This window comes from Oncorhynchus tshawytscha, linkage group LG05 (genome assembly GCF_018296145.1).
Source record: "Oncorhynchus tshawytscha isolate Ot180627B linkage group LG05, Otsh_v2.0, whole genome shotgun sequence".
NCBI classification, from domain to species: domain Eukaryota; kingdom Metazoa; phylum Chordata; class Actinopteri; order Salmoniformes; family Salmonidae; genus Oncorhynchus; species Oncorhynchus tshawytscha.
The window spans coordinates 34,449,820-34,473,555 of record NC_056433.1 but is presented as its reverse complement, the minus strand read 5'-3'; the positions used below and the strand labels follow the sequence as shown (position 1 = coordinate 34,473,555).

The window sequence follows — 23,736 nt, the reverse complement described above, 5'->3', positions numbered from 1 at the left end:
CAATGTCATACATTTATGTAACTAATCAATCAAATATTCATCACATATTCATATTCACAACATTAATATAAATGTCGGGGGATTGTATTCAAATTGAAAGAATACTTTTTTTCTTTACGACATTCTCGAGCGTGTTCAGGAGGATATTATATTCCAAAGGTCCACCATGATTCAAGGACCCACAGATCCCCAATAAGAAAGTACTCATCCATGCAATTCCACAAGAGCGTTTAAACTAGATTAAACTATTAAATGTATTTTTGTCGAGGGTTTAGAAGTGAATTTCGTCTTCATCAAATACCTCACTGCTTTCGCTAAACTAGAGCGTCACTTCTAACGTTCATTGATGCTTTTAGCGCATGGGTTCTAGAATCAATTGCCGAGCGCATGCTCTGTGGGTAAGATCCGGGTTTTGGACAGGATGAACGCCAATTTCCAAGATGGCGGCGGAGGGAGGAGGGAAGGAGATGAACGAAATTAAAACTCAATTCACCACTCGGGAAGGTGTCTATAAACTCCTCACTCACTCCGAATATAGCCGCCCAAACAGGGTGCCTTTCAATTCACAGGGCTCGAATCCGGTGAAAGTCTCCTTCGTGAACGTCAACGACCAGTCCGGCAACGGCGACAGAATCTGTTTCAATGTGGGCCGGGAACTGTATTTTTATATCTACAAAGGCGTAAGAAAGGTACATAGCACTCAGGTGACAATGCCTGTATTATCAAGAAGTGAATGTGTGTGTTCAAACGCATAGTAATTTGCTGTCCAGTATGGTATTTTCACTGACGTGCGCAGATAGCCAGACTAGGCCACTTAGCTATGGTGGCTAGCTAGCTAGCATCGCCACAGTTTGTTTTGCCCGCACCTTGTGGAGATATGCTGGTTTACATGTCACCCACCTACTTAGCTATCTAGCTGGTCAGTTAACCAGTTCAATTCAAGCGAAGGGCCCTCCTTCTGTTATGGTGGACTGTTTACGCATAGGCATGAGATTACTCTTGTGTGATGCCTATTTGCTCTATATGAATATGTACGATTTAACCTTGGAGTGTGGGCAAAGGCTCGTGCCCGTCTTCAGTTCTGACATGTTGATTGACATCTGCAGTTTCAGAGTATGTTAAATAAGACACGTTTCCTCGTTGACATAGTGTATTTTGACGTTAGTGATAATTAACTGGTTGTGTTTTTAGTGCTCTTGTTTAATTGATTCTGCACAGGTTCTTTGCAATCATAGAATAGTTGACCATTGCATAGCAAGCTAGTTATGTGTGATATGCTGCTAGTACTTCAAGGCCCCAAAGCCAGCGCTGTACAGTATTGTGGATGTGTGTTAGGTTGGAAGTAAGCTGTGTTTGTTGATGATTCGGGATGATGATGTCATGCAAGTGATCTGTCTGGTTCTGACAGTGGTGGTGATGCAACATTTGGGGATGTCACTGCATCGAGCTGTATGCTTGTTTACGGTATCTAGTGACGATGATGGTGATCACATGTCTGATCCACACATTTCTAAACATGTTTAAATCATAAAACAAGTTCAACTTAGACCATTATCAGACACCAGTAAATAATCCATTGGTTGCTAGGGGCTTTCTAGTGTTATGATGAGGAAGATGTTTTACCACTTCCATGACTTACTGTGTTGGCCTAGTTGGTTATAAAAGGTCCATTGCAGCTGTTTTTATCACAATATCAAATCATTTCTGCCTAACAATTAATTATCTTACTGTGATTTGTTTTCAATTAAAATTGTCAAAAAGAAACTCGTAGCTTTTGATAAGCTATTTCTCACGCAAGAATTTTGCACGAGTAGTCTTCAGAGAGGTACCTAATTGGAGGAGCTGAATGGGAGGGATATGTAACAAGATGAAGGAAAAAGGAAACCACACACTGCTCTTGATAGTATCACCGATCTTTAATAAGCTTACGTATCGGCCACACGGCCTTCGTCAGAGCTTTTGGGATTTTTTGAAAGTTGCACCATTTTGTGGACCTGGCCCCACCCACATCCGTTCTACACATCGAAGGGGGTTGGAGGCAAAGGAAAAATATACAAGTGCTACCAAATATAACAATATGCATTTCATAAATATTACAAAAGTGTATGAATAAGGCGTATTAAACACGTCTGTAAAATCTCAATGAGGACATAGCAAATTTTCATTAGTCATAGGGTACATCATACGAAAAACGTCAGAATAATCTACAAGAGACACATATTTCATGTTCAAATTCACAACATAACATACATAGGCATTTCATCATTAAGTCCTTTAGGAAATAATGTCTGGAGGGTGAAAATCCCAAAACATTCTCTTTTACCCCGAGTATTATTAATATCTCCTCCCCTGTCTGATGTGTAACTAGAAAATGAGCTGTTATTGGGAACTCTTTGTTTTTGGTCTATTAGCTTTAACGAGGCAGACCAAAACAATAATAAATTCCTCCTCCCTCGAGCGTCCCATTGGTTCCTGCATGAATGCCCCCCTTTCGAGCACAGCATCTTCATGCTTGTGTGACACTAATGGTATTCTGTATTTTTCCTGATTGTCCTTGCTACTAAAAATGTGGCTTAATTAAAAGGAAAATAAAAGTATCTGCTGTGTACCAGAGTCTTCCTAGCTAGCAAAGTGTCTGTCCTTCGCTTCAGCCTGTTGAACACCTGCCCCTTGCCGTCATTAACAGAACTGCAGGAAAGCAGTGCCTGACAGGTGGGGCAAAGGACACTGTCTCCCATTGTCCTAGCTAGCTTCTTCTGTGGGGTTAATTGGCTGTTGGCATCCAACGTTATAGTACATTACCGCCACCTACTGTACTGGATGCACCCCCCAAGTATTATTCAAACCTCTTAGTGTGCAAATATACACTGAACAAAAATATAAATGCAATATGTAAAGTGTTGGTTTCATGAGATTAAATAAAAGATAACAGAATTTACTGGCCCAACGCTCTAACCACTAGGCTACCTGCCGCCCCATGGAGAAGCTGATTAAACGGCCTGATCATTACACAGGTGTACATTATTCTGGGGACAATAAAGACCATTCTAAAATGTGCTGTTTTGTCACACAACACACAATGCCACAGATGTCTCAAGTTTTGAGGGAGTGTGAAAATTACATGCTGACTGCAGGAATGTCCACCAGAGCTGTTGCCAGATGATTGAATGTTCATTTCATTACCATAAGCCGCCTCCAACGTTGTTTTAGAGAATTTGGCAGTATGTCCAACCGGCCTTACCACCGCAGACCATGTGTATGGCATCGTGTGGGAAAGTGGTTTGCTGATGTCAACATTGTGATCAAAGTGCCCCATGGTGGCAGTGGGATTATGGTATGGGCAGGCAGAAACTACGGACAACGAACACAATTGCCACAGAGATCCTAAGGTCCATTGTCATGCCATTCCACCGCCATTACCTCATGTTTAATCCCCATATCGCAAGGATTTCTACACAATTCCTGAAAGCTGAAAATGTCCCAGTTCTTCCATGGCTTCCATACGCAAACATGTCACCCACTGAGCATGTTTGGTATGCTCTGGATCGACGTGTAAGCCAGCGTGTTCCAGTTCCCGCCAATATCCAGCAAGTTCGTACAGCCATTGAAGATGAGTGGGACAACATTCTACAGGCCACAATCAATAGCCTGACCAACTCGATGCAAAGGAGGTGTTTCCTACAGCATGAAGCAGATACTGACTGGTTTTCTGATCCATGCCTCTACTTTTAAAAACATTTTTTTTAAAGGTATCTGTGACCAACAAATGCATATCTGTATTCCCAGTTATGCGAAATCCATAGATAAGGGCCTAATGAATTTTCTACATTTGTAAAAACTATGAAATAACACATGGAATCATGTAGTAACCAAAAAACTGTTAAACAAATCAAAATGTTATTTTAGATTCGTCAAAGTAGCCACCCTTTGCCTTTGACAGCTTTGTACACTCTTGCCGTTCTCTCAACCAACTTCACCTGGAGCTTCCCACATATGTTGAGCACTTGTTGGCTGCTTTTTCTTCACTCTGCAGTCCAACTCATCCCAAACCCTCTCAATTAGGTTGATGTCAGGTGATTGTGGAGGCCAGGTCATCTGATGCATCACTCTCCTTCTTGGTCAAGGAGGTGTGTTGGGTAATTTAAAAAAAAAAAATTAACTAGGCAAGTCCGTTAACAATTTCTTATTTCAGATGACGGCCTAGGAACAGTGGGTTGGCAGAACGACAGATTTTTACCTCGTCAACTCAGGGATTTGATCTGGCAACCTTTAGGTTACTGACCCACCGCTCTAACCACTAGGCTACATGCCACCCCTCATTGTCCTTTTGAATAACAGAATGCTGTGGTAGCCATGCTGGTTAAGTGTGCCTTGAATTCTAAATAAATCGCAGACAGTGTCACCAGCAAAGCACCATCACACCTCTGCCATTCTACACGTTGGGAACCACACATGCTGAGATCATCCATTCACCTACTCTGCGTCTCACAAAGACACTGCGGTTGGAATCAAAAATCTCACATTTGGACTCATCAGACCAAAGGACAGGTTTCCATTGGTCTTATGTCCATCGCTTGTGTTTCTTGGCCCAAGCAAATCTATTCTTATTATTGGTGTCCTTTTAGTAGTGGTTTCTTTATAGCAATTGGACCATGAAGGCCTAATTTCACGCAGTCTCCTCTGAACAGTTGATGTAGAGATGTGTCTGTTACTTGAACTCTGAAGCATTTATTTGGGCTGCAATTTCTGAGTCTGGGAACTCTAATGAACTTATCCTCTGCAGCAGATGTAACTCTGGGTCTTCCTTTCCTGTGGCTGTCCTCATGAGTGCTTGATGGCTTTTGCACATTTTTATTTGATTTATTTAACTAGGCAAGTCAGTTAAGATCAAATTCTTATTTACAGTGACAGCCTACCAAATGGCAAAAGGCCTTCTGCGGGGCTGGGATTAAAAAATAAATAAAATATAGGACAAAACACACATCACGACATAAGGAGAGACCTAAGACGACAACATAGCATGGCAGCAACACATGACAACAGCATGGTAGCAACACAACATGGCAGCTCACAACATGTTAGCAGTACAAAACAGGGTAAAAACATTTTTGGGCACAGACAACAGCACAAAGAGCAAGAAGGTAGAGAATACATCACGCAAAGCAGCCACAACTGTCAGTAAGTGTACATGATTGAGTCTTTGAATTAAGAGATTGAGATAAAAACTGTCCAGTTTGAGTGTTTGTTGCAGCGAACTGAAAAGCCGAGCGACTCAGCGATGTGTGTGCTTTGGGGACCTTCAACAGAATGTGACTGGCAGAACGGGTGTTGTATTTGATTTGTTTTGATTTGATGTGGAGGATTAGGGCTGCAGTTTATATCTCAGATAGGGGGGAGTGAGGCCTAAGAGGGTTTCATAAATAAGCAACAACCAGTGGCAGGGCTCTACGCTGAGATTTTTGACGAGGAGCACATGTGCACCTCAGTTGAAACATGTAGGAGCACATGAAAACATCTCCTGAAGAGGCTATACCTTTTAATGTATTTTTGTTGCACTAAATGTTATCCAAGTACTGTAGGGGCACTGGCGCTTCCAAATAAAAATGTCAGGTAGTACAGCAAAATATTTAGGAGCCAATGTGACCAAAATGGTAGCACCATAGAGCCCTGAGTAGGTCTTGCGACGGGTATACAGAGATGACTAGTTTACAGAAGAGTATAGGCTTTTGCGAATGCTTTTGAATACATTTTCAAAGTTGTTGAAATTTCTCATTGATTGACTTTGACGTCTTAAAGTAATGATGGACTGTCATTTCTCTTTGCTTATTTGAGCTGTTGCAATAATATGGACTTGGTGTTAGCCCTATTTGGTATATCTTCGGTATGCCACATCTACCTTGTCACAGAAAAATTATTGGCTCAAATTCGGTAAGAAAGAGATTCCACAAATTCACTTAACAAGGCACACCTGTTAACTGAAATGGATTCCAGGGGACTACATCATGAAGCTGGTTGAGAGAATGCCGTGAGTGTGCAAAGCTCTCATCAAGGCAAAGGGTGGCTACTTTAAAGAATCTCAAATATAACATTTTGATTAAACAGTTTTTTTTCTGGTTACTACATGATTCCGTATGTGTTATTTCATAGTTTTGATGTCTTCACTATTATTCTACAATATAGAAAATAATGAAAGTAAAGAAAAACCCTGAATAAGGAGGTATATCCAAACTTGACTGGTACTGTAAGTATTCAGACTCTTTGCTATGAGACTCGAAGTTGAACTCCGGTGCATCCTGTTTCCATTGATGATCCTTGATGTTTCAACAACTTGATTGGAGTCCACCTGTGGTAAATTCAATTGATTGGACATGATTTTGAAAAGCACACACCTGTCTATATAAGGTCCCACAGTTGACAGTGCATGTCAGAGCAAAAACCAAGCCATGAGGTCGAAGGAATTGTCCGTAGAGCTCCGAGACAGGGTTGTGTCGAGGCACAGATCTGGGGAAGGGTATGAAAAATTTGCTGTAACATTGAACGTCCCCAAGAACACAGTGGCTGCCATCATTCTTAAATGGAAGAAGTTTGGAATGACCAACTCTTCCTAGAGCTGGCCGCCAGGCCAAACCGAGCAATCGGGGGAGAAGGGCCTTGGTCAGGGAGGTAACCAAGTACCGGACGGTCACTCTTGACAGAACTCCAGCGTTCCTCTGTGGAGATGGGAAAAACATCTCTGCAGCACTCCACCAATCAAGCCTGTTTGGTATAGTGGCCAGATGGAAGCCACTCTTCAGTAAAAGGCACATGACTGCCAGCTTGGAGTTTGCCAAAAGGCACCTAAAGGACTCTCAGACCATGAGAAACAAGATTCTCTGGTCTGATGAAACCAAGATTAAACTCTTTGGCCTGAATGCCAAGCATCACGTCTGGAGGAAACCTGGCACCATCCCTACGGTGAAGCATGGTGGTTGCAGCATCATTCTGTGTGGAGGTTTTTCAGCTGTAGGGACTGGGAGACTAGTCAGGATCGAGGGAAAGATGAACTGAGCAAAGTACAGAGATCCTTGAAGAAAACCTGCTCCAGAGCACTCAGGACATCAGACTGGGGCTAAGATTCACCTTCCAACAGGACAACGTTCCCACACAGCTAATACAACGCAGGAGTGGCTTCGGGACAAGTCTCTGAATGTCCTTGAGTGGTCCAGCCAGAGACCGGACTTGAACCTGACCGAAATCTCTGGAGAGAACTGAAAATAGCTGTGCAGCAACGCTCCCCATTCAACCGGACAGAGCTTGAGTGAATCTGCAGAGAAGAATGGGAGATACTCCCATACATGTGTTCCAAGCATGTAGCTTCATATCCAAGAATAATCAAGGCTGTAATCACTGCCAAAGGTGTTTCAACAAAGTACAGAGTAAAGGTTCTGAATACTTGTGTTAAATGTGATATCAGTTTTTTTTTTTTTTATATAAATTGGCAAATTTTTTTTTTTTGCCTGCTTTTGCTTTGTCATTATGGGGTATTGTGTGTGTAAATTGGAGGGGGAAAAAAACTGTCATCAATTTTAGAATAAGGCTGTAACCTAACAAAATGTGGAAAAAGTCAGGGAGTCTGAATACTTTCCAAAGTCACTGTTAAACACGGGAAAGTCATGTTTTTGACTGCACTGCCCATTTAACATGGGGAACTTGTGGGCCACTTCTTGGATGGAGTAGATCTGTGTGGGAGATTGTAAGATATTTTAACACTTGTCACCAAGTTTTGCAAGTGTTCCTGACAAATGGTCTACTGACCTTGACACAATTGGCACAAAATCTTTTGTATAAGAGGGCCTGGATGTTGCTTTGGAGGCCTCTGTGCCCTGTCTGGAAAATAATTTAAGGGACAGACTGGTTTAATGCATCATAAAGGCCTACTTCTTCACTGAGTTCACTCCTGTCACATTGTTATTTCCTGTAAACAGTGCTCTCTTAGCACAGGTCGGTAAGATTGGCAAACCTGCCCTCCCCAGGACTGGACTCAGCAGGTCTCTATGTAGTCCTTCCTGTAGTCAGTGAAGCATGCCAGAAGGGTATACCACAAGCCAGCTAACTTGCCTAAATCTTCTGATATAACTTTTTTTTGAGAGAGAGAAGCTTGAAATGCGTGTGGTCTAATTGATTAAACAAACTATAACACATCTAAGTTTAGCTTTTTTTTTTATTAACAAGAAAATCAATGGTTATTTCTGCAGTTTTATTAGAGGTAGGTGGCTAACTCATTGATCTTGTTTTGTAGAACACCCCTAGGTAAATAGGGCTGCAGACCTAATGCCCGTTGATTAGTTTTGAGGGTGCTGTTTGGTTTCATTGGGTTGGTTTAAAGCAGGAGATGCATTTGTTTCCCTGTGATAAGTCATTTTATAGCAGGGAGTAGGACTACAGTCCCTCGCTCATTACCAGAGAATCTCGAAATGAGTGTAATAGTGGCATTGGATTATATTTTAGCAGTGTCGGTGTGGACTTTTCTCAGTTAAAGACAAGGAGGCAGAAGGCTAAGCACCCTCCAGTCTAATTGGCTAATCTGATTTTTGTTGTCACTAGATAGCTATCGTTCCATTTGGAGACAGATTTACATGTGAATATTCTAAAATCATTCAAACAATATCTGCATTTTCCCACCAGAGATGTTTCCATGCAATTGACTTGTTGTGGATAAAATGCATGATCACGTAGTGTATAGAAAAATAACTTTTGTTAAATGGATTTTCAACTCTGCTGATGGTTTTATCACAAATTGTGTGTTTTATTTATTATATATATATATATATATAGTGAATGTTCCCACTCTGGTCTTGCCATGTGCGCTCTAGCCAACCGCTCACAGACAGTGCGGTATAGCCTAGGCCTACATGATCAGATTATTATGGACAAAAGAGCGAGATTCTTTGTATTTGTCAAACGCCAGCCAAGCATTGATTATCATGTCACCAGAATAAGACCCTTGATATTTATTGGAATAATTTATTTCAGCTGTAGCGTAATAAACTGCATCAATTCCCAAATCGTAGTGGGAGGACCACACAACACATCGTGTGACTCGAAGTTGACTTCGATATGATGGTTATTATATCAATATTTGCCCATAAAGGCATTTCTACCACCATTTATCACATTATTCATTTTTACCAAGATCCCATCTTGTCTAGGTTTTTTTTTTTTTGGACGTTTGGAAAGTTTACTGACAAATTATCTGTTTCCGTCAGGCCTGTCTTGACTTTTTGTTTTAATCCAACATGTACTTTTACTTTAATTGCATAAAAAGGTCAAAAAAACTGTTAACGACGGTGGCGTAGTGGTAGAAAGTCTACTCCAAAATAATTTATTCCTCTAATCATTGCACGTCTACTCCCATTTCTGTGTGTCAGGACTCGATTCAGCTCTGAACCGACTCTTAATGTTAAGTCTTTTTGGAAAGGAGACTGATTAGTTGCTGTACTTCCGAGAACACAAATACTCACAACTTTCATAGCGAGCAATGAGGGACTGACATTCTGACCACACCGCTTGCGTCGCAAAATAAATATACACGTTATTCAATCATTGCACCCACACTGCTCGCACGCGCCAACAAGCGTCTGTGTTGCCAAACAGTAGTCAGTTCTATTTGTGACGCTGAACATGGTGCAAGTCCTGCCTCTCTCATAGAAGCATATACCCACGTGCCATCTCATTAGTTATACCCACGTGGGTGATTAAAAAATGAACTGAGGTCAGTCGGTTGGTTTTGGTAATACACCTATTATGAAAGTTAGATGCCAATCGCCATATAAAGTCCAAAGAAGGAAAAAGCCTGGAAGGAGGAGAGATGACTAGAAACAAATCGGTTGACTGTTTTATTTGTGGATTAATTGTCGGAGTAGAGGACCTTGTGCATTTTCAGGTAAAATAACTCAACGTTTATATCCCAGGACAAATTAGCTAGCAACTGCAAGCTAACTAGCTAAATTGCCATAAATGTTTAATGCTTTCGACCTGTCCCCAAATTAAGATAATTGGTTCAGAGTTTGTTTTGATATTTCAATCTGCGTGCTGTGGTCGCATTTGGTGTGGGGGGGGACAAAATCAATTTGCGCACGATGGCTGACGCGTTTGGGCATGGTGTGAGAGTAAGGGGAGGAGCACAACATAGGCAGGTCTGCCACCAGGCAGGCAGACAGACCGGCGTAGTGCGCGGTTCTATCTGACAACCAAAGCTGTATCTCGCAATGGAATGATGTATCTCACAATTTCTTGGCTTGCGATTTCAGTAAAGCAGGTCCTATCAATGAATAGGCTAAGATATTCTACACGCAACAGACCGAAGACTGAACACACTTGTATCATTAGCGAAGAGAAAGAGCAGGGGTGTAATTTAGTCTAATCCAGTGGTCACCAATCAGTCCATCACCAAACATTTCTATATAAAATAAAAAACAGATTAAGTATTATTAGTTTTGCGGTAGGTGTACTGGATTCAGCTGCCCTGCATGCTAGGTAGTAAAAGTGTTCCCATTTTGAGCTATTTAATCTGTCTGAATGTAAAAACTACTACCCGGAAGGCCGGGAGAGCAAATCAAGTGCCCTTATAGGCCTACTGCTGGCTAATCAGATCACCATGTCTGCAGCTTCCACGAGCCCATAGCGAAGTTGATACTGACATTTCTAAACCTTTAAAACCATGACTAGAGACTCAACTAATACCGCAAAGAACAGCTGTTTTTCTGAGTGAATGAATGTTTGTATTTTTTTTCAGCACTGTCAACACTTATATAAGCCAGAAAATGTGCTTCTCCCTATCCACTCCCGCTACAAAGTATCGATTGGCTTATGTTATTAGCGGCTTGCCTTTTTTAATATTGAGGAATATTTCATGTTCTCTGGTGATAGTAGTAAGAACATGTATTCATGTATGAGGCAGAAATAATGAAATGTGGTGCAAGACGGTGGCCCCTTTTTGGTCAGTCTCAGCGGAGGAAACGAGAGCTGAGGAACTGTGAGAGGCTGGCCATCAGATGCAGGCACAATCAGTCCAGTAAAATTAAAAGGAATTATTTTAGTTTTTGTTCACTCAGCTGTGCCTCACAAGTAATGCAACAAATGATATATTACCAGTGTATTCATATGCCTCAAGTTTTGAAATATCATTTTTAAATGGTCTGAGAATAACAACACTGGCAGGGCAATTCAAGCATAGCCAAAATGCAGTGATAATGTATTGGGCCTATAGCCTGCACAAACCTCATTGCTACAGAACGGTTTTTAATAGGTTATTAAAGGTGCAAAATTGCTCCGCCATTTCCTGGTTGCTAAAATTCTAACAGTTTACCCAATTTCAGTTTGTGACTAAACAAGCAGTGTGTAGTGTAGAGAATTATTGTACCATCTAAACCCATGTGAAATATTTTACAAAAACCAAACTTAAGAACCTGAATCATAGAACATATTTACCGCTTCTTAGACTTGCTATTAATGAGTGACAGATCTATAGCTCACATTTCTATGTGATTTTGGTTGGGTCGGCCAAAAAGTAACATATTGAGCGGTAGATCTCGGCTCAAAACATTTTGCAACTAAAACAAGATTTCTATTGTATAAATGCTGGTAGGTTGCTCCCTGTTTGCTTCCGTTTAAGAAATGGTTTGAAACAGAATCGGCATAATGAATACGCCCTAGGAGAGCCGGTGCAAGGAAGGGGCAGGCAGAAAAAGCTGTGATGCGAATGTCTTGTTAATCTGTTTAGCATGCCTTGCATATATTTACCAAAGTAGCCTAAAGTTCTATTTAAATTACACAATTTTCCCCAGGCCTTATAGCCTATCGTCTAGTTAGGCTATAACACCGATAATCATGTTTTGTGAATACTGCACTATTTACATTTTCCTTCAATGTTAAAGATCACACTTTTATTTCAAAGTTTTTAACTTTAAAATGTTCACACCCCTAATAGAAACCTGGTTATTGACATTAATTTTCAATCACTCACTGTCATCACTCATGCTGGAGCTCGGAGTTAGCAGGTCTGACAGAGCATTTATGCCCTGTTGTGGCTCTTGGTGTGTGTGATTGAATTTGTCATGGTGTCTTTCATCTGAGGGTCCACAGATCAGCAAGATCTGATCCTGAGTGGAACTCTGCATTATTCTCTCAGACATAGGCTTGGCCTAATCAATTGCCTGTCTTTTGTGTGTTTGGAATGAGTTTCACATGACATGAGTTAAAGTTTAAAGTGCCATGGATAGAAAAGGCCTATGGTCATTAGTTTGTTGAGGGCTTTGGAGCAGCATGGACTCTTGGCATATCAAAGTGTGCTGGCCGTGCTCTGACAGATCTGTCAGCAGTCTTATGACAGCCATATAATCTCCCTCGCTGCCTCCGATGACCCTCCACTCAGTTGCATCACCGGGGTCTCAGACTGACTCCTACAGTATCATCCCTTGGGCCAGGAGTTTTTCTGAATTTCCTCAGAAAAGGTAAAACTATGGCCAGGTGTTTTTCCTGTTCAGTTCACATGGACAGGAAAAATTCTTGGCCTAATCGTCAACAATATAGCTACTTATCTTACAAGTGATAACCTACCCTATACCTTCGGGGGGCCTCAAATCCAGCTGCAGTGACCTACTGTAGCACTCACTGCCTAGTACCGACCAGCTGTCCACAAACCCTTACTCTTAAATGTTTTACATCCATGAATTTGACAACCGCTGTTAAATTACCGACATTACAAATGACCCCTCTTATAGTGTTTATACGGCAGCATCTCTCTGATTTAGAGTCAAGTTGTCACCCCAGAGGTGCGTCTCTGCCCTAGCCACCTGTTGGTAGACATTGCAGCTCTCGCTCTCGCTCGCTCTGCTAATGATTGGTCGGGCATCAGGAAGGCAGTAGGACCAGCGTCTTGTGCCTCTGGAGATAATGAATTTACAGACATGCGATACCTCTAATGCCCTTGATATGATTGTCCTTGGGCAAGTTTGACAATGTTGCTACTTGCTAGGTTATGATTTTTTTTAACTGTGTGTGAGGGATGGTGGATCTGACTATGCAGCCACATACCAGTATGTATTGTAAAAATTACCGTCTATAATGATATGTGATAGTGCTAAAGAAATGAAAAATTGGAATACTAAAAAAAAAAAAAAACTTATCCCGCTATACCATAATAAATGTAAGTTCAAATGCTGAGACCATTGATTGCTTTTGAGCAAGCACCCTACACACTAAAGCAAGGCTGTTGAAAACTTAGGCTCGTTAAGGAAGTAATTTTATCACTCCATACCCTAGGTTTTTGCCGAAATGACGCTGCTGGCTATACCACAAAGATTTTTTGAAAAATCAAACAGCTAGATTGTTTACCTTTTCAAAAGATCCTCTGTGGAACGTCCTGAATAATCGGTCATTCCATTCTCAATCTTCTTGTAAGATCCCCCTCAAATGCCAGTTGTTTTAGTTTTCCTTGGGTGTAGCATGCTTCTTCTGTGCTGACTGAACACATTTGTCAAAGTGGAAAAGGAGTTCTCACATGAAGCTGTGGATGCCCCAAAAGTCAATCCATGTGCAGTAAGCACTGTCGGCATAGCGGAGAGAGGCCCAGAGATTCGTTTGCAGGATATCAAGTGGGTTCATTTGTCCTCATTGGCGCAAAAACTGGCAAGTGACACTAACCTCAGCTTCCACCAAATCTGTTTTGCTTAGATCCAGCAGTGGTTTCACGTTTTCACATCTGGAAAGTCATGGCTCTCAGGGCACACAGGGCCTCCACCAGTTGGCTGTTGCGTTCGCTGAATCATTCTGACATTTCACCAATGAACGCGTCCAAGAAGTCTTTTTACACTGTCTTTTCTCTGTCCTCATAGGCCTACTGTACTGTCCACCATGTATTGCTGGAGATATGTACTTACATAACGTTGTCGTTTGCTTGGAGCTGGTGGTGAGTCAGTGCCACTGGCACGGAACTGTGCCCAAATGGTTTCGAACTCGCTGTCACACCTCAGCTTCTCAACACACTCCAACGCACTGCGGACCACTTTGACTCTAGTCTAAAGATCTGTTGCTTTTGCATGGGGTAATTTGTTTGGAGGATCGAGAAGACTGATTCTGTTCTATGGTGGCTGTAAATTTCAAGCCAGGGTCCGTCACTGCCTTCAGCAGCCCTGTAGCCTCGAAGCTTACTTCTGTGTTGTACAAAAATGGTCATTTGATGTCACAGAGAAACTTCACAATGCTGTCAACTTTTAACAACCACTGACACAGTTGCCATGTGTCCCCTTCTCCTTTGGCTTTGTTTGAGTACTTTATCGAAGCCAATTTCTGATATCCACCGTGGCAGATTAGCTGGTTCGAGCTAGCTAAATAGGCTGACTTTTAAAAAAAATACAAAATTATACAGCAAGCTAAGAAGCTAACTAAACTCTGTAGTGGTGGGGCATGAGGCAGAGTTGAGAAGCAGCTTCAATGGTGAACTTGACCCCCCGCCCTTAAATCTAAATCAAATATTACAGGTGGAGGCGTGTCATGTTATTCACTTAGCTTACCACAGATAAGCACCCCCTGCTTTTTATGGAAACCCAAAGGAGTCATACCTAACCCACCCCAGTGGCTTTCCATAGTCCCCCTATACACACAGCAGCGTGCGCTGTCTATGGTGCTAACGCAGCGGAGATACAGATTCTGTGCCAACTTGTCACTCAATCAGTAGAACTTTTTAGCTTCTTTCAATATATTGGCATATAAAACTTCACTGAGGGTGCTAAGCCCCTGTTTGCCCCCTCGTGGATCCGCGCCAGCATATATACGGATTGTTTCAAGAAAAACTACCAAACCTATTGGTGATGGAAGATCTGAGCAATCAAATAAAATCTCATGTCAGCCCTGATCAGCGTGTAGCCTACATATAGTCAGATGAGTTGGCACCGGTGGTAGCTTAGGCTATTTTTATTCCAGTAAAACACAATTTAACACACATGATAAAAAATAACCTATCAAATGACATTGGGTTGTCATTCAACTAATAAAGCCTTATGTTCCCCAAGCCATTTTTACAAACATTTTAATGCTGAAGGTGACGCACAGATGTGCCAGATCAGGAATAGGCCTACCTCCTTATTGGTCAGCTCTCGACGCAGTGCATTTTGACTAGGCTACTGATATTGCCTGGCGTTGTTCGATATGAAAAATGATTTGTAGATCAATGACTGTCAACATAATGACATACTTAGCTCGACACTGAAAGAGCGGACGCAGGCCGATGCAGTCGTATCTTAAACTTTTGAACTGGGGACATGGCTTATCGGTGGTGAATCGTTACATCTCTACTAATATTGTTGCTATAGGGCAATTCCACGGTATGGGAATTGTGCTGAGACTCTGATTTGTCACTTAAAATGTATGCCTAACAAAAAACATTGATTTCAAAGTTTAACAATCCATACAACTATGCACAAGGAAGGCTTTTAACAATGTTTGGACTGCACCAACTCGTCACCAATCATAGACATCTGTTTCACAAGTTTGGACATCAAAGTAGAGTACAGTACATTATAGTATACTCAACTCTAGTGTGTGCTATGTACTTTAGTGAGCTGTACTCTACTTTTCTTTACTGTGCTGTACAGTCCAAACTTGTGAACTCTACTGTGGTTTGTGACTACTATGATTTACTGTTGTAGCCAATTCAATTGTAGACAGTCTGTTACCGATTTTTGTTTAGTAATTACATTACTAATTTTGTAACGGAATTTAGTTTTAATCGCTTAACAATTAATGAACACGTTTGCTATCAGTAAAAACACTTAACTAATTGAAAGGTCTACCTTGTTACATCTGTGAACTTTCATTATTCTCCCTCGTGAGGGAGTGCGATTTGAAAATATCTTAGATATGTGGGTTTTTGATAACGGCGTTAAAGCACAAGGCAATGTTTATTAAATGCTGGGAAAAAATGTATTTCTAATACCTTTTAAGACTTATTTTTCTGGTAGATGTTTTCTAAGACCCGTTTTCTATCTGTTTGACCAGAATTCAAAGCCTTTGATTATTCCAAGTTTTTAGGATGGAAAATGGTTGAACAATTTACATGTCCCTTAATCCCTCAACATTATAGACTCATTTGACACTCAATTTGATATTCTCCTATGAACTTCACATGTTGGTGATCATGGGTCCTTTTACATGGAAATGATACTATTTCTCATTAGGTCAATGATGATCTGCAAGTGTTATATAGACAGGAGGAATGGCTTTGTAAAATAACTGAGGTGTATGTTCAAGATAATTGCTCTACCTGTGAGTCAGACGTTGTGTCCTGTGTTTCTCCACGTTTCTAGGCGGCTGACCTGAGCAAGCCCATAGACAAGAGGATCTACAAAGGAACGCAGCCCACGTGTCATGACTTCAACCCCCTCACAGCCACAGCGGAGAGCGTCTCCCTGCTCGTGGGTTTCTCGGCCGGCCAGGTGCAGCTCATTGACCCAATCAAGAAGGAGACCAGCAAGCTCTTCAATGAGGAGGTAGGTTTAACAGCGTTTACTTTAGCCAAGCTGGCTAAGATGGGTGTCCTGTGGTTGAATATCAATGTATGATGTTGACTGCCTACTGGGAGGAAACTGTTTTCTAATGCAAAATGAGAGTAAAGGTTCTGTTCCAATATCCAATGTATTAGGCATGCATTTAAGTGTAACGCTAGTGTTGATATCTTGTTGGAATGCATGTTTGACACTTGAGTTATTTGTCTCTCGCTGACAATCATTGTCTCCCCCTCTCTCCCTCAGAGACTGATAGACAAGTCTCGTGTGACATGTGTACGGTGGGTTCCTGGCTCAGAGAGCCTCTTCCTAGTGGCCCACTCCAGCGGCAGCCTGTACCTGTACAACGTAGAGCACACCTGTGGCACCACGCCACCCCACTACCAGCTTCTCAAACAGGGCGATGGCTACGCCGTGCACACCTGCAAGAGCAAGTCGGCCCGCAACCCCCTACTACGCTGGACAGTAGGTGAGGGGGCGCTGAACGAGTTTGCCTTTTCCCCCGATGGGAAGTTCCTTGCGTGCGCCAGCCAGGACGGCTTCCTGCGCGTGTTTGGCTTCGACGCAGCCGAGCTGCACGGCACAATGAAGAGCTACTTCGGAGGGTTGTTGTGCGTGTGCTGGAGCCCGGACGGACGATATATAGTGGCCGGGGGGGAGGACGACCTAGTGACCGTCTGGTCCTTCTCAGACTGCAGGGTGATCGCCAGGGGCCACGGCCACAAGTCGTGGGTGAGCGTGGTGGCGTTTGATCACTGTACTACCAGCGTGGAGGACAGCGACCCACCCGCCGAATTCAGCGGGAGTGACGAGGAGTTCCACGAGCAGATCCACTTTGGAGGGGGGCGGGACCGGGCTAATAGTTCCCAATCACATCTTTCCAAGAGGAACTCTACAGACGGCAGGCCAGTCAGCGTGACCTATCGCTTTGGCTCGGTGGGCCAGGACACCCAGCTGTGTCTGTGGGACCTGACTGAGGACATCCTGTTTCCCCACCTGCCCCTGTCACGTACCAGAACTCACACTAACGTCATGAGTGCCACCAGCCCCCCGGCTACTGGGGCGGGCACTACTAATACTACTACTACTGCTGCTGCTGCTACTACCACTACTACTACTACTACTACTACTGCTACTACTACTGCTACTACTGCTGCTACTCCTACTACTAACCCACCTGGTACCAATGGCAACAACACAGTGAGCAATAGTAGTGGTAACAGTGGCGCCCCAGCTAACTCGCTCCCCGCCCCCCTGCCGCGCTCCAACAGCCTGCCACACTCCTCCGGCCCCGCAGGGGGCAACACCACGCCTAACTGTCACACGAGCAGCAGCAAAGGAAGCAGCATTATCGACAGCACCTTCATTGCCACGGGCGTCAGCAAGTTCGCTACACTGTCGCTGCACGACACACGCAAGGAGCGCCACGAGAAGGACCACAAACGCAACCACAGCATGGGCCACATCAGCAGCAAGAGCAGCGATAAGCTCAACCAACTGAGCTCTGCGGCGCGGACGGCCAAGGCGGACGCCGCTAAGACTCTGGGCACGCTGCTGTGCCCGCGCATGGAGGAGGTTCCTCTGCTGGAGCCGCTGGTGTGTAAGAAGATTGCTCACGAAAGACTCACTGTGTTAATCTTCCTGGAGGACTGTCTGGTCACAGCCTGCCAGGAGGGCTTCATTTGCACATGGGCCAGGCCCGGTAAAGTGGTGAGTCTGTTACAACCCCTAACCCCTAGACATATGGGCCAGGCCTTGGAAAGTGGTGAGTCTTAACCCCAAGCCACTTTCAACCCCAGACACTTCAGTTTGACATCTAACACCTAGACTAGACACATCATAAATCTCTGAAAATGATTGAGTGAGTTGGGGTTTGCGACGCAGGATCCTCTTTTGCCCACTGTGATTCGCTTACAAGGGTGATTATCAATCCAGGAACTTAATTTGATTTTCTTTATGATGATGAAAACGTACCGTTTCCCCTCAATTACCTAAGTTTGAATTCAAATTGTTTTACCGTTCTGAGTGTCCAAAAACCATCTCTTCTCCTCTAACTCATTCCCCTCTGCTCTCTTCCTCCACAGGGCTTACTATCATCTCAGAACCCGGCCAACTCTCCTAGTGGGACTGTTGTATAGCCCTGGTGCTAGTGCTGCTAAACTAAACCGAGCTCCACCAGACATGACAGGACAGGATGACCTGGCCACACCTCGCCACAGCCCTGCAGCGCTGTTCTCTCTCTCTCACACCTTCATCAAAATCACCACTACTGAAGCTCTTTTTGTTCTGTTAATCTTTAGATAGAAAGATGGATAGCTAACGTGGGCCATTGAGGGTAGATGGGTTGGCCCACCGTCTGAAAAGAGTGTAAAGGATCGTGTGAAAGGTGCAGAATGCTTGAAATCGTCCAGGAGGATTTAAAGTGTTGTTCAGAGAGGGAGGCTGGCTGCGATGTGTTTACTTTGTTTTCACCTCCCTTCCTCTCTCAACATTCTCTTTCCCGGTCCAAAAACAACCCCCAAGCTACAGCTTGTTTTCAGACTGGGCTTGTCTCTAATAGCGTGGCCTCCTCCAGAAACCACCCCTAGCCACTACTACCCCCTAGGCTCTTCATGTAGATCTGAAAGACCTTGGATAGGTTTAATCATTATGGTAGTAGGCACATTTCTCCACTATTCAGTTCTCTCAGATCTAGCCTAGGTATTAGGGGCTAGGTGTTGTCTTGGGACAGGTGCTATCGCTTTTAGCTTGATCCTCATCCATGACTAACCCTGGTGGAGTTGGATCACATGTTCATAGCAAAGGGAGACCGGAGCAGTTAGCTTCCTATAACTACAATAAAAAAAATATTTTTGAATTTAAATCAGAATATCACAGCTTGAGTACGTTGCACTGATTTTATTGTTTATGTAAATTTTTATTCATAATTATGACAAAAACAAGATGGTTGAAGATAGCCTTTGGATGCACTTGGGTTGTGGCGAGTAATCTCTGTCTGGATGCTAAAATCATAGTTGTTTTTTTTAAAGAAAAAGAGAAATGTTTGCACTTAATAGTTTGTTAGAAGAGAATGGCTTTACAATTTTGGAGTGTGCAAGGACTCCCCCGACAAGGTTGTTAAAAATATAAATAGAATTAAAAACCTTTATCTATTGAACATTTATTTTAATATTGTTTCAGATTTAAAACATGGGCTCTGTATTATATGTAAATATTGTACTTCAATGATTTGGTGAAATTTTCATTGTTACACTAGTTTGAAGTTCTTCATTTCAGAAAATAGTGATATTTCTAATTCAGAAAAATATACATAATATTAAAAATGAATCTTGAATATGCAGGTTCATGTTTTTTCCTTTCTGTTGTACATAAAGAGAATTCAGGTGTATTTTTCATAATGAAATGTTTGTTATAGGAGATGTCTCTATGGAATCCTCTTTATCTAGTAGGTAGTGCTGAAAGCTAGCCTGTCGCTGCAGACTCCTCTATGTAGAAAAGTTTTCCCAGTCCCAAACTCGCTCCTGCTCCCTATGCACTTGTGAAGTCCTGAGAGCATGGCCGCGGGAAGTTTTGGGTTGGGGGTGCTGTCGACGGGGTTCTGAGTAATATTTTTCTCTATGCTATGCTGAGAGGATTGTATAGGAAATGTGGAAATTGAAAGACTAGATATATACTTTACCATATTGCTCATATACCTATCCAATCTTCTTAGATCGCCACAAGTGTCACAGGGCTTAGGTGCTAGTGGTTGTTTTGGGACTGGGCCGTAGGCTAAGGTAGGAGCTGTCTAATTCAGCCATCACTCAGAGCTCAGGTAAACCACGGAAGACTAACGCTAACATAATTCTCTTACCCATTATTAGGCCCCAGTACATAAAATATCTGTGAATTCACCTACCTAGTATACAAATATGACTAAACCGGTGTTATAGGTGTGTGTGGACTATGGCCGCTACATGAGTAATGACAATGGGACTGTGTGTCAACCACATTTCTGGTCAACTGACACTGTTGATAAACGTCACTACTTGATGGCGATATGAGTGCTGGGCCTTGTTTACGGGGGTGCAACATTATGAAACGTTCACATAGAAATGTATTGTCTAGAAAAGATATGGGAATATCTGTCGTGTAGATGGGGACTGGAGTTAGCTCTATTCATGACATTTCTAGGTGCTCATTTCAGCTGAGCGTTTTCCGAAAGCTTCATGGCACTGAGATCATCTTACAACCATTGCCTACAATGGACGTCTATAACAATTATTTTAGCGCTGTGAAGCGTCCGGGAAACTTGCACCCGAGTGTTTCACCTCCCTGAACCCACCCCAGGAGATGAGGGAGTTTTGTGAAGCACCCAGGTAGGCAGTGTGAGGATTCTCCAAGGTCTAACTGTGGGAGTATTATTTTTTTCCTCCATGTGACACCTATTAAACAACTTTGACAGACCTCGTTGTCTCCGACCTCCAGTCTTTACTAGTAGGCCTATGGGCTGAATGAGTATGAATGGACAGTCAGTCAAAAGTTCCCTCTCAATTCTGTTCTATTCACACTTGAATTAAACAATTATGATTGTAGCTGTGACACTCTTGTTTTGGTAGTATTGAGTGGACAAATGACACTTCAATTTCATTTGAACAGACGACTGTCTCAAATCACTCAACATAATGTTTTGTTTGACCAACTGTTCAATAGCGTTATGACTAAAAAAGCGGAAATGGTTTCTTGGAACAATTTAAACCACAACATTGTGTCTCCACCTACCCCACCCAAACATTATGGACCTAGGAGTAGTGAAGCTATTAGTGTTTTGGGTCTTTGTGGACCCCTCCACATGTGCAGCCCAGGGGGGCGATGGGACTCCTCTCTGGGCTAGAGGGACAAGTAGACAGAGCCTATAATCATCTATCGGAGTAGGGTAGAATATAACTTGTTCGTACAGAGATGGAAATGTACTGTGTTTGTCATGGCATTCTTAGTGCCACCATGATGGATGCAATGGAGTTCTCTGCTAAACTCAATAGATCTTTGTCTGAGGGAGTCTGTCTCACCTTGATCAGAATGTTCTCTGGTTTCACATCCTGGTGGAAGAGCCCACAACTGTGAGGAGAGAATCTACACGTCACAGAAATCAACTGAAAGTACCCTTGACACAGTATCAGAAGTGAGCCTGCTCTCCTATGCTCATCTGTGCTTACCTGTACATGTGGTCCAGAGACTTGCAGAGCTGGTACATGAAGTTGTGGGGCCTGCTCTCTGGCATGGAGTAGTGTCGGGCTAACTCAGAGGTCAGGGGTTATGGTAGTAATGAAGCATAGTATTTACACCTCACACCTGATAAGAATCACCTGTTTACTGCTGAAAGCATTTTAAATTCCAACAAAGGCAAAGATTTCATTTCATTCCCGGCAGTTGTGAACGTTCCTTCCCTTTTGCCCGCTTTCACTCTGATGGGGTTGGATATGTAGAAGAAATATGGCGGGAAACTAGATGGAAAAACTGGTTATGACCACCAGTCTGAGATCTATGAAGAGAAATGAAGAAGGAAGGGAACAATGTTTTGAAATGAAATGCAGCCATATACTAAGTGTAGACTAAGACTACATAAACCTTCACTGACCTTTAATCAGCTCACAGACAGTTGAAGTCGGAAGTTTACACAAATACACTTAGGTTGGAGTCATTAAAACTTGTTTTTCAACCACTCCACACATTTCTTGTTAACAAACTATAGTTTTGGCAAGTCAGTTAGGACATCTACTTTGTGTATGACACAAGTAATTTTTCCAACAATTGTTTACAGACATTATTTCACTTATAATTCACCGTATCACAATTCCAGTGGGTCAGAAGTTTACATACACTAAGTTGACTGTGCCTTGAAACAGCTTGGAAAATTTAAAAAAATGATGTCATGGCTTTAGAAGCTTCTGATAGGCTAATTGACATAATTTGAGTCAATTGGAGGTGTAACTGTGGATGTTTATCAAGGCCTACCTTCAAACTCTGCCTCTTTGCTTGACATCATGGTAAACTCAAAAGAAATCAGCCAAGACCTCAGAAAAAAAATCTTAGACCTCCACAAGTCTGGTTCATCCTTGGGAGCAAATTCCAAACGCCTGACGGTACCACGTTCATCTGTACAAACAATAGTATGCAAGTATAAACACCATGGGACCACACAGCCGTCATACCGCTCAGGAAGGAGACGCGTTCTGTCTCCTAGAGATGAATGTACTTTGGTGCGAAAAGTGCAAATCAATCCCAAAACAACAGCAAAGGACCGTGTGAAGATGCTGGAGGAAACCGGTACAAAAGTATCTATATCCACAGTAAAACGAGTCCTATATCGACATAACCTGAAAGGCCGCTCAGCAAGGAAGAAGCCACTGCTCCAAAACTGCCATAAAAAAGCCAGACAGTTATTTTTGGAGAAATGTCCTCTGGTCGGATGAAACAAAAATAGAACTATTTGGCCATAATGACTATCGTTATGTTTGGAGGAAAAAGGGGGAGGCTTGCAAGCCGAAGAACACCATCCCAACTGTGAAGCACGGGGGTGGCAGCATCATGTTGTGGGGGTGCTTTGCTGCAGGAGGGAATGGTGCACTTCACAAAATAGAAAGTTATTTGAATATATTGAAGCAACATCTCAAGACATCAGTCAGGAAGTTAAAGCTTGGTTGCAAATGGGTCTTCCAAATGGACAATAACCCCAAGCATACCTCCAAAGTTGTGGCAAAATGGCTTAAGGACAACAAAGTCAAGGTATTGGAGTGGCCATCACAAAGCCCTGACCTCAATCTATAGAAAATGTATGGGCAGAACTGAAAAAGCGTGTGCGAGCAAGGAGGCCTTACAAACCTGACTCCGTTACACCAGCTCTTTCAGGAGGAATGGGCCAAAATTCACCCAACTTATTGTGGGAAGCTTGTGGAAGGCTACCCAAAATGTTTGACCCAAGTTAAACAATTTAAAGGCAATACTACCAAATACTAATTGTGTCTATGTAAACTTCTGACCCACTGGGAATGTGATGAAAGAAATAAAAGCTGAAATAAATAATTCTCTCTACAATTATTCTGACATTTCACATTCTTAAAATAAAGTGGTGATCCTAACTGACCTAAGACAGGGAATTTTTACTACGATTAAATGTCAGGAATTGTGAAAAACTGAGTTTAAATGTGTTTGGCTA

The 23,736-nt window shown here is 42.6% G+C and overlaps 1 protein-coding gene across 1 annotated transcript; it reads left to right on the top strand.

Annotated features, from left to right (window-relative positions):
• Window positions 1–360: 360 nt before the first annotated feature.
• On the top strand, window positions 361–20,987 carry LOC112250543 (WD repeat-containing protein 20). Its single transcript, XM_024420787.2, has 4 exons — window positions 361–689; window positions 16,344–16,526; window positions 16,788–18,251; window positions 18,626–20,987. Exons 1-4 carry the CDS (start codon window positions 441–443, stop codon window positions 18,677–18,679), a joined length of 1,950 nt encoding a protein of 649 aa, XP_024276555.1. The 5' UTR covers window positions 361–440; the 3' UTR covers window positions 18,680–20,987.
• The last annotated feature ends 2,749 nt before the right edge of the window (window positions 20,988–23,736 follow it).